This window comes from Festucalex cinctus, chromosome 10, assembly GCF_051991245.1.
Source record: "Festucalex cinctus isolate MCC-2025b chromosome 10, RoL_Fcin_1.0, whole genome shotgun sequence".
NCBI lineage: Eukaryota > Metazoa > Chordata > Actinopteri > Syngnathiformes > Syngnathidae > Festucalex > Festucalex cinctus.
This window is the reverse complement of record NC_135420.1, coordinates 16,282,182-16,293,490: the sequence shown is the minus strand read 5'-3', so window position 1 is coordinate 16,293,490 and position 11,309 is coordinate 16,282,182. Positions and strand designations below refer to the sequence as shown.

The following is an 11,309-nucleotide window of genomic DNA, read 5'->3' as shown; positions in this document are numbered from 1 at the left end:
TGCCAGGATGTAGTTTGCGAAAACTAACAAACAGAATAACGGCGCACTTCACAAATGTTTTTTTTTTTTTTTTTCGCTTGTCCAACGAGTTTACAGTTAAATCAGTCTAGGCACTAATGAATGAGCTCTGTGAATTCTAGTGATACACAATTATAATGACAAACAAGTCTAATGCTACATAAAACTGTTCCACATATTCCTAAGCATTGATTTACATTCGCAGCCTGGTTCTATTTGCTCTGTGAAATTGGATAAATTTATTCTGAACAGTCTATTCATTAATTTTGTAACGTTTCTCTTGGCTGTGCTGCTTCTGGTACATATCAAATTGAACGATATTATTATTATTATTATTATTATTATTATTATTATTATTATTATTATTATTAAATCGTACAGGACATTCAGAATCATTTAACAGTGTTTAAAAATGGGACCGTTTAACCGTTGATGAGGGCAAAACTTGCTTCAGCCAACTTCAACTAGCAAAATAAGTCAAAGTTGTTGAGTCTTTTCAAAGGCGTGTGAGCTCATTATCAATCATCATGTATATTATTAGCGCAGCATATCAAGGTTTTCCATTTTTAGGTGACGTCATCGTCTTTTTCGCGTCCGTTCTGTCTCTTTAATGAAGTGAGGTCAGTGAGAGAGGGCCAGTTCTTCTGGCTGAAACAAACAGTTATGCGCATGCGCGCTGAGCATAGCAACACTTCAGTCAGTGTGGGGGGCCGCAGAAGAGATGAGGCCATCGTAAATGCGCATTGTGCGGAGCGGAGAAGGTAAAAAGCGATTTTGACTACTGTACTCTGTTATATTGACTGACACCGAGTTACCAATGAAGTAGTTAGCGAATGGCATTTAGTGGCATTTGAATCGCGGGGTATGTTGGGAGTTTTGCTTCCAAAATCATCCCTCGGTTGGTTGTCACGTACGGGGCGCTAGCTAACCTCAGCCCCGCTTTGCGATGCATACTGGATGAGGGCGAGCCGGATAGCGAATGTAGCGGGGCAGGACAGCCAGCTGAGGTGCGTAATTTTTAGTACCAACTTGAAATCCAAACGTCAAGTAGTTGTTTTTGCTGTCTTTTGCTCGTGTTTTCGTTTTGTGCGTTTCCCCGAACCCGCCCATGAGTAAGCGTGGACAGTGGCCGCCATTGGTCACTCACACTGGGACGAAAGATGTCTCACCAGTCTGACAGTGACGCCAATTTTCGCAGAAATGACTATAAATAGAATTATTACGTCAACCATTTTCCATAATACTTGTCCTCGTTTGGGTCGCAGATTATTCCTGTTATTAGTTGCCATTTAGTTAAGTCGTATTACCAGTTGCAACAGGCTTCCTCGAGGGCACCATTTTCTGGAGGATAAAAAAAAAAAAGAGAGAGAGAGAGGCATTTTTTTTTCTTTTTAAAGGAGACACAGTTAATTATTGTCTGACTTTTATCAGCAAGTTGAAAAATATGTTTATTCTTTGTAGATAAATCACCCCGGGGAGACTGACAGGAAGCATGGGGAGTGGTAAGTTTGCTGTTATTTTACACTCTTGTTTCAACTCTTCAACTAGTTCCCTCTCTTGGTGTCTTTTCCTTTTCTAATGTGTCATTTCTCAACAGCGTTTAGTAAACATACTGCAGGTTCTTCTGGTTTTTTTTTTTTAATTCAACAAGGCAAGCAATTCCCATTTTTGGCATCATGTGTTTGTTTTTGGATCACATCGAGTCACAAGGATGTCATTACTTGTTAAGAAAATAGCACACCAGGCAAGGCATGTGGTGTTCTTATCATGATGTGAGAAACAGAGCCGCTCTGTCGCATCAAGTTCATCCCAACAACCCGCGATGGCTGGATGCCAAAATTCAAGCCGCTTTTGTTAGTATGCAGAAAAAGTGGGCACCGGATAGGCTTTGTTTCCATTAGCACCCCCCTACCCCTCTTCCTCTTTTTGTTTGTATCTATCCTCTTTTTGTTCCATGTGAGTCACACTCTCCTTTCTACCAAAACACTTTCTTTACCTAAGTTGTTCTCGTTCTTTTCCCCGCTGTTGCCCCTCGCCGGGTCGCTTTCTCGCAACACCTTGTTTTCATGCATTTTCTCACAAATTGCAAAATCTCCCTGTTTCCCTCCCTAACCCCAGTCTTCCTGCCGGCGGACGCGGCCCACTCGGTGCTGCGGCGGCTGCCCAGGGCCAACTTCCTGCTGGAGGAGATGAAGCAGGGCAACATCCAAAGGGAGTGCCGCGAGGAGATCTGCACCTACGAGGAGGCCCGCGAGGCTTTCGAAAACGACGAAAAGACGGTGAGATGATGTCATCGCTTCCGCCCATTAAATCCACTCACAAGTAGGAAAGTAGGACACAAAATAGATGACACACTTTGTGACAAAGAATGCTCTATATATAATAACACATAATTTAATGTATAATAATGTGGTGAGCCACAAGGGAGGGACATTTACCCTGACCCTGTATCTTTAAGGGCGGGGACTTGGTTAAAAGGGATGATGGTCATGAAAGGGTTGAACGACAGTCGCTCGCAGATTGCTCTGTAATCAGTTTTTGCGGAGAGTAAAATAAGATACAATTCGCCTCTGTCTCATTATTTACCGCATTTCCACAATAATACAATATAAACATAAAAAAATATATATAATAGTACCGATAAATGTGAGGACGCTGATCCTGTTATTTCTCACAATGATTGAACAAGGCAGGAAACAGACAAATATGTTATATAAATTTGGTCCTATAAATAACTGGAAATGAATTTCAATAGGTTGGCAGATCTTAAAATGGATGGATGGTTAACTTAATTTCAGATGATGGAAATAGATATGTCATCTGATATGTCTGATATGTTATGCAGATATGTCTGAAGACCCAGAACTGCATTTGAAGCACTTTGACTTCATATGTCACTAAAGGAACTAGGGCTGTGCTATTTATCAAAATTAAAGTACAATTTCAATTATTACACTCCACAATTACAAAATCAGCATAATTAAAAAAAATATTAATACTCATTTTTGAGTTGTTTAAATTGATATATTTATACCTTTTTTTAAATTTTGAAATAACTAATTTAGTATATTTTGTTTCTTCAAAGATTGCATAATTATAGCGTTTCAAAGAATTTGATTTGTCTTAATGTGTTTTGTTGTACCAAAAAATTGTCCTGCTGCACAGTGCACATGCTTCACTCCAACTTCAAGTATTTGCCAACATAAATAAATATATATTATCATAAATATATATTATTATAAATTCCGTTTGGTCCAAAAGGAAGTAACCTAACTATAGTATATATATTTTTTTAAACTGGTGTTAATATTTTTAAGTGCTGAAACAGTTTCTTGTTTTGTACCAAAAAATAATAATTTGAATAATTGTGATTTCAGTTATTGCCAAAATAATCCTGATTATTTTTTTTCCCCATAATCAAGCAGCCCTAATAGAAACCGACACCGCCATTCATACTTTGTGGAATGTGCGTGTGTTTTTTCAGGAAGTGATTATTATCAGCAGGAAGAGCAGCCAGGTGGTGGTGGTGGCGGTGGGGGGTGGGGGATTTGCTGTCAACCATTGTTGGCAGCTGGTGAGCTATGTTGTGTCACCGGATGCACACGATCATGTCGGCGACGTCAATTGAGGTTATTGTTGGCCTATAAATTGTCTTGCAGTCATTCAGAATGGAAGGAGTTGCGTTGCGTTGTCCTGACGTGCATTTTGCTTTTATGCAGAGGCGCTTCTGGGAGGAGTACGTGCGCGAGAGCAGCCCCTCGGGAGGTCTGGAGTCGGTGGTGGGCGGCGTGCACTCCCTCTACCTGATCGTGCCGCTGCTGACGGTGGTCTTCATCGTGGTGGCCGTGGCCGTGGTGGTCTTCTGCTGCCACTCGCGCAAGCGCTCGCAGCGCAGCCCCGGCCTGGCCCACTCGCACCACGACCACGTCCTGTCGGTGGTCTCCACGGACCACTGGGGGAGGGATTATCACCACGCCGACCAATCGGAACTCAGCGTCCACAGCAGCCCCGCCGGCTACCCGGGCTCGGAGTCGGCGTCCGGCCGGGCGAGCGCCGCCGACCGCCCGCCGACGTACGAGGAGGCGGTGGGCCGCGCCGACGTACGCGTGGAGGCGGAGCCCCCGCCGCAGTACGAGGACATCATCAACACCAGCGGCATCGGCGGGAAGTGATCGCACGATGCCAGCACTCAACACTTGCACTAACGATACCAAATGCAACAAACATGTGTTCTGTCGCAAGTCGCAAAAGGCTCACCGGGACGAAGTAGGAAAACGGTTGCGAATGCCAAACCGAAGGAATTTTCTCCATACTGTTGGACTTGTCTGTGCTTTACTGGAGATCAGTGCCAAGCGTTTCATACTACATTGCTGGTGCGCTTTGGAAATAGGCTTAAAAAGAAAAAGAAAAAGAAAAAAAAATGGCTTCAGCATTCAGGAAATCAGCATCTCCAGCTAACTTCAACATTCTACATACGTGGATGTTGACAGAAAGACATTTGAGCAATTATTCACAATCACACTATTTGGCGAGAAGGTGCATGTACTAGTGCACTAGTTGAATGAGAAGTGTGCATTCATAATTTATTTATTTTTTTCCTCGCCACTGTTTGAAATTTCTACGGAAGAGGATTCGGGCCAGCGAAGTGAAAAACAAAGGGTTGGCAGGATTCTCACTTTATTCTCAGAATTCTGACTTTCAAGTGAGAATTTGAGATTAGTCAGAATTATCACATTAAAGTGAGAATTCAGTGATTAAAATCAGAATCCTGCCGACCTTTTTTTCCCCCTCTTAACTGGCCCTAATCCTCTTCCGTCCATTTCTGCTCAGTAGTTGGGCAACTACTTCCCATTAATATCAAATAAATGCTCAAATGTTTTTCCATACGTTCCAGTCAATAATAACATGTTGCGCAATGTTTCAGGAATCTAACTTGATAAACAATATTAAGTTTTGTGTGTCTTATACATGTCTGTTGTGTGAAGTTGAACCACGTTGCTCCGTTGTGTTTGTTGGCGAGTTTTGAAGCTACACTCAACTGTGAAAATCTTCCCTGTGCCCCAAAGCTTCACAAGTGCAGTCGGTTTGACAGCCTCCATACTTGTGAAGGAAAATGGCAAGCGAGGCAATTGAGATGGAAGCTTTGGGGGAAGAGTTCTCGGGGAAGATTGTGTATTTAATGCCACAATGCACCAAGTCCATGTCAAGCATGTGTTAGGTATCTATCTGTGTATATGCAAATATAAATATTGTATGTGTGAAAGTGAAATGATTAAGATTGCATTTTACTGCATAGGAAGGAATGTGTCATTACTAATGGAACTATTCTAGTTGGTAACTAAATGAAGGCACTTGTGTGGAAGCTCACAATGAGCTCTAAGACAAAATGTTTGGACTTTGTCAGTTCTAACGTCCAAGTTAGCAAATGTTCTTTTTTTTATTTTCATCTGGTGTGATCACACAATGGTCCATTGAGAGGGATTTGCCTTGAGGCTAAAATGCCCGCCTGAATTTGAAAACGGCTCCAACCACGGGTGTCAAACTCAAGGCCCAGGGGACACATCGTTTTATGCGGCCCACTAAAGATAATAGTATGCCAATTTCATCTTTTTAGCTAAATGGATTAGTTTTCGTCTTAGCAGAAAATCTGCACCAAAATTGATATTTTTTTTTTTAAATCCACTTAAGATGGATTTACAAGCATTTCTTTTCATCAAATCCCTTCTTCTAAATTGAATTAAATTCTGATTTTAAAATTTGTATATAAAAAAAATGTGTAGGTGAGAAATGCTTATGTAATAAAATAATGATTAGACATTTTAAATGTTTTTTTTGGGGGGGTAATAATTTGGCCCTTGATGACACTGAATTTGACACCCCTGGAAGACAATTGTTGATGGACCCAGGCACACTTATGCAATATTGCTGTGTACTTCAAATGCAATTTATTGTAATATAGATACACGCTAAGCACTGATTACTTTTTATTTTTATTTTTTTATGAGTTGACCTGTGAAACTCGGCACTCACTACATGACCATCAAGTGAGTTGTGTTGGTTGCCATTTTAACTCACAAAGGTCACTGTTACAAAATGCCTTAGCTGTAGTAAGGCAACACAAAATGCAAGGGAACCTGTAAGAAATCTTAATATGTACAAATGTGAATTGGTTTGTAATTAAAAAAAAAAAAAAGTCACATTTGTCATGCGTCTCTCAACAGAAGTTCATAAAAGGTACATTTTCCTTATTTAAGGTTTAGACCTGAGATTATTTGGATGATTGATTTTTATATGTGATCTATTCTGTCAAATATATAAAATAATATAGAGTTTAAAAAAAATAAAATAAAAGGAAATACTAACTACAACTCCAAACTATAATTCATAAATCTTGGGATTTATTTACAAAGAAATGCAGGAATAAAGCAAAAATAAAGTCACATCAATTACACACATACAGACTGATAGCCTATGAAGTTCACCCAGTACCAATAACATTCATAAATGTGATGTGAGCCTTGCATGGAGACTATTTTGTTGATTCAATTTGTTTATATTATCTTTTTTAAACAAGCACGACCTTCCACATTTGCATGGAACATAATCCAAAAAGCAAACATTTGACTGCCGGTTAAGAAACCAAACAATGAGTAATCAGCCAAAGACCAGAAAAACAAGTGACACTTTTTTTTTTTTTTAACCACATTCTTAGTAAGTAAGTGCATTTATGTGGTGTGCATACACACGCCCGAAGACTCAGTTTGTTTCTGTTTCACATGTAAAGTGGAAAGTAAATTTAAAAAAAAAAGCAGTCAAGGCTTCAAGTAGGGCGAGCTATATTTAGCCTCAACACAAAGGGGACCAACAGCAGGAACAATGGCCACCAGGCAAGGTACATTTGTGTTTTTCTAACTTGGTCTTTCAGTGACTGACAACAGCAATTATCACAAAAATTCACATAAGCTCCTATTATTTTTGTAAACAGCACTATTATCAAGAACAACATAGATGTTCCCTGCATATTAACATGTAAACGTCTCACCATGGCGCTCACAGCCACTCCTTGGGGTTTCGCAACGCCTCCAGCATCTCGGCCTCTCGGGTACCGAGGGCGGGCTCGTGCATGTACTCCCACCTGAGGAGGAAGGTCGACTCGCTTAATTAAGCGACGCCGGCGCCTCGGCGGCGGCTTTGAGGCCGCTTACCTGGCGGTGAGGGGAAGGGACATAAGGATGCTCTCGATTCGTGATTCTGGCGTGGCCAAGCCGAACTTCACGCCTCTGTCGTAGACCAAGTTGAACTCCACGTATCTGGAGTGCAACGTCACAGTATGACACGTTAACACATTACTACATTCTGATGGAATACAATAAGTCAACCAGACAGGTACCAATTCAATGTAATATATTAATATACTACAATAACTCACTATGTTAATAATTTTAGAAAAAGTTTCATATATTTTTAAATACAGTATAGTTAAAAATAAAATAAAAATCAGCAACATTGCAAATATTTCCACAACCCCCAAAAAATGTAGATACTGTCCACACAAAAAAAAATCTGTAATATACGCTATAATTCCTAAACAACTTGTTAGAGGATGCCCAATATGACATCCACATTTGTGTGGTTATTTTTCAAAGACAGATAAACTTTAATAATAATCTGATGATGATTTGCCAAAAAACAAAACAAGACATGTTTTGTGCTGAAAATATATATTATTGTAAAATTACAGCAATAAGTTAAAAAATACATTTTTATCTGGAAAATGTAATTTTGTTCTTGTGAAATTGCTAGGTTAATATCGAAAATATACAACATTTTTCATAAAAAAAATATGACTATCCTTGTACAATTATGTTAATTCAAAAATATATATATTTAAAATGAATATAAATAAATAAATAAAAATATATATTTAAAATATAAAATGTAAAATATATATTTAAATTATTTATCTTGAAAATGTATTAATTCTTTTAAAACCACGTTAATCGTGAACATATATAACTTTTTATTGAAAATATGACTTTTGAGTGTTCTTTTGTTACATTAATCTAAAAAAATGACTATTGTAATTATCCGTTTCTTGTAATAGTATGACATTTACCTCAATAATATACCTCTTGTAAATTTGACTTTATTCTTGTACAATATGTTAATATCAAAAATACAAACATGACTTCATTTTTGCCAAAATATATCATATGCCAACTTTTTACCTTAAAAATGTGATTTTATTCTTGTAAAATTTAAATCTTAGACTAAAAAAAAATACAACTTTTTACCTTAAAAAAAACTAATTTTATTCTTGTAAAATGCCAATGTTAGACTAAAAATACACAACTGTTTACCTTAGAAATATGACTCTACTCTTGTAAAATTACAAGATTAATCTAAAAAATATATAACCTTTTACCTTAAGAATATGACTTTACTCTTGTAAAATTACAACGTCAATGTGGAAGAATACACTCACTCACCTTCCCCGTCGCACCTGCTGCCAGTCCTTCTCCTTGTCAGTGAACGGATCTCGGAGGTGTTTGTGCACGATGGGCAGGTAGCAGGGCACCACGGTGCGGGCGCAGCTCTTGACGAATCCGAAAGCCTCCTCATGACTGGGGCCGTCCAGATCGTCGAAGAAGATGCCGCCGATGCCCCGAGTCTCTCCTCTGTGGCGCACGTAGAAGTACCTGTCACACCTGAAAGTACAAAAAATGACAAGGCTGACTTGTGGGAATTGTTGAAGTTGAGTTGTGTATGAATGTATAGACTTTAAATGACTTGACAACATCCACCCATTGGATTGAATCAGATAGTCAAGCCCATAACGGTCTTTTCCTTCACTGTTGTCTTATCAGCATCGTGCAGTAAAGAAACACCCTCCACATCCCACATGATGACATCACACAAACGCCTGCCTCTTTGTACCATTTCTTGAAGTCGGGGTAGTATTGCGGGTGGTGCTTGTCACACGCCTCCTTCAGCGTGTTGTGGAAGTGAAACGCGTCTTCTTTATTCACATAAACCGGAGTCAGGTCTGTGCCGCCACCGAACCACCACTGTTTGGAGCCTACATCACACACACGCGGGAGGGAGGGAGGGGACAAGGGTGATGATTGATTCATGAGCTGAATGGTGTCACGGATACGAAGACACGGTGACGTCACAGGAGCGGACAAAGGCGAGCTCACCGTCTTCCTCCTCGATCTCGAAGTATCGGTAGTTGAAGTGCACGGTGGGGATGTGCGGGTTCTTGGGGTGGATGACGGAGCTCACGCCCATGGCACAAAATGGCAGCTTGCCTGAGACAAACAATGCTTTGTGTTCTCCGTGCCCGTAAGGCATCTTCAAGTGCTTGATTTTTGTTTGATCTTAGAACGCTTAACTTGTATTCCCACTTGTTCGACCGTCATCAATGTGAAAATGTGACTCAAAATGGTTGCTTACGACGGTGCTTACCATCTTTCCCTTTGAGGACCTTCCCCCTGCTTCTCATCTGCTTGGCCGCCTCTTCGGTTAAGTTTCCAAACACCACGGATACGTTGACTCCGGCCTTCTCAAACACTTCGCCATCCTGCATCACGCAGCTGATCCCACCACCACCTGAAACATTTTTGATTTGTAAGACATCTATCTGCTCTATTAATTTCATATACGCCACGGATTAGATGAACATTTTTAAGATGGATGGTTTGAAAATAATTTTGTAAGTAGAAAAATATGTGATGATTAGATATATTTGGAGAATATCTCAATTAATTTCATTGTAGAATTGGATGACAAGAGGGAAATTTAAAATGAAAATAAGACAAAAAGTGGCATCATAATATTTTTCCCTCCCAGAGAAATATTTTAAGTTGAACCTAAAATGCACCACCACTAAAAGCCCACTATGGCTGGATTTTTCAAGCTCTTCAGCACACGAGAGTTGCTCCAACCTTCTTTTCTTTCCCAGCGATCCACCTTGAACGTGCCACCATCCACCGCCTCCAAAGCTTTGCAGAACTCGGCCTGCGTCTCCATGATGAGCATCTCCATCCTGGTGCACATCTCGCCTTTCCTCCCCTGCAGCACGGCCACATCAGTGACCGGAGGCGACATGAATCCCCGGCACCTCGCCAAGATGTCCCCCTCCTCCCGGTCCTGGTCCTCCTCGACCGTTCGGGATACCAGAGTCGCCATCTCGGCTCGCTGGAAGTGGTTGACGTTGGCCAAGAATCCCGCGACTGCAGCGGCTGCGGTGACTGCAGCGGCCCCGCTCAGCGCCAGTGCTCCCCGCCTGCTGCTTCGGCCGCCGGTTGACGACCTGCCTGCGGGCCCTTGGGACATGAACCGAGCGCCAGTAGTCCTGGACGACCATGTTGTCAGTGGCAGTGAACTGGTGTGAAGCGAACGAGACGAATGAAACTCCCTTGCACTAAAAAGCCCCTTTAAATTTGACATAAAACATCGCCTCGACGTAGCCTGTGCTGTATTCTTAAACAAAACGATAGTGGTCATTTTTTTTTAAAGTAAGTCACACGTTATATTGTCCTCACGAGACTCTTTGGTGGTTACTGAGCGAACACAAAGTAGCAAAACATTATCAGCACTTGCGTATTCCTGATAACAGTTTGACACCTAGTAGCACGCACTTCCGCGGGTAGTGAGAGAGGCACCTTGGGAAATGTAGTTTATACAGCCACCTACAGCTAAGCCATGATCGATAAAAGAAAACTACATGTCCCAGAAAGACTTGCGACACAACTAGCGTTGCGTTCAAGGACTCACGCACGGAACGCCCACTGCACTTATGGATGGATGGATGGATGGATGGATGGATGGATGGATAGATAGATAGATAGATAGATAGATAGATAGATAGATAGATAGATAGATAGATAGATAGATAGATAGATAGATAGATAGATAGATAGATAGATAGATAGATAGATAGAAACAGAAAATTATGAACAATTCTGGAAAGAAAAGATGTACATATGTACTACACAATTTAATTAGGTCCGCTGGCTTACTGCTGACATGCAAAATGCAATAAGGGCTAACAAATGTAGGCAGACATTAACAATATTCATGAGCATGCGTAAAATGACTTTTATTCTGCGTTTTATTGAGTTGTAAAACTCTTCTCCGTGTATATTTATATGTATGTATCATACTACCGCCTGGTGGAGCACAACTCTGACGGATTATAATAGCGTTATTGTATGAAACTGCTGGTATTCTGACTACAGTATGTAGCCTATGCATTCGCATAATGAAAGTCATATCAATTATCATAA

General features: G+C 40.5%; 2 protein-coding genes across 3 annotated transcripts; one reads left to right on the top strand and one right to left on the bottom strand.

Moving 5' to 3' along the window:
- The first annotated feature begins 655 nt into the window (after nt 1-655).
- Nucleotides 656-5,995, top strand: prrg1 (proline rich Gla (G-carboxyglutamic acid) 1). 2 transcript variants are annotated; one of them, XM_077534459.1, is made up of 4 exons: nt 656-779; nt 1,480-1,520; nt 2,137-2,297; nt 3,738-5,995. In XM_077534459.1, exons 2-4 carry the CDS (start codon nt 1,511-1,513, stop codon nt 4,188-4,190), a joined length of 624 nt encoding a protein of 207 aa, XP_077390585.1. In that variant the 5' UTR covers nt 656-779; nt 1,480-1,510; the 3' UTR covers nt 4,191-5,995. The 2 variants fall into 2 exon arrangements, with proteins under 2 accessions (XP_077390585.1, XP_077390586.1); XM_077534460.1 differs by lacking the exons at nt 656-779; nt 1,480-1,520; nt 2,137-2,297 and adding an exon at nt 3,574-3,647.
- A 399-nt stretch (nt 5,996-6,394) lies between these two features.
- On the bottom strand, nt 6,395-10,661 carry cpox (coproporphyrinogen oxidase). The gene is made up of 7 exons (XM_077534458.1): nt 9,966-10,661; nt 9,487-9,630; nt 9,219-9,329; nt 8,956-9,097; nt 8,508-8,726; nt 7,224-7,328; nt 6,395-7,153 (listed from the first exon to the last, which is right to left on the bottom strand). Exons 1-7 carry the CDS (start codon nt 10,525-10,527, stop codon nt 7,069-7,071), a joined length of 1,368 nt encoding a protein of 455 aa, XP_077390584.1. The 5' UTR covers nt 10,528-10,661; the 3' UTR covers nt 6,395-7,068.
- Nucleotides 10,662-11,309: the final 648 nt, after the last annotated feature.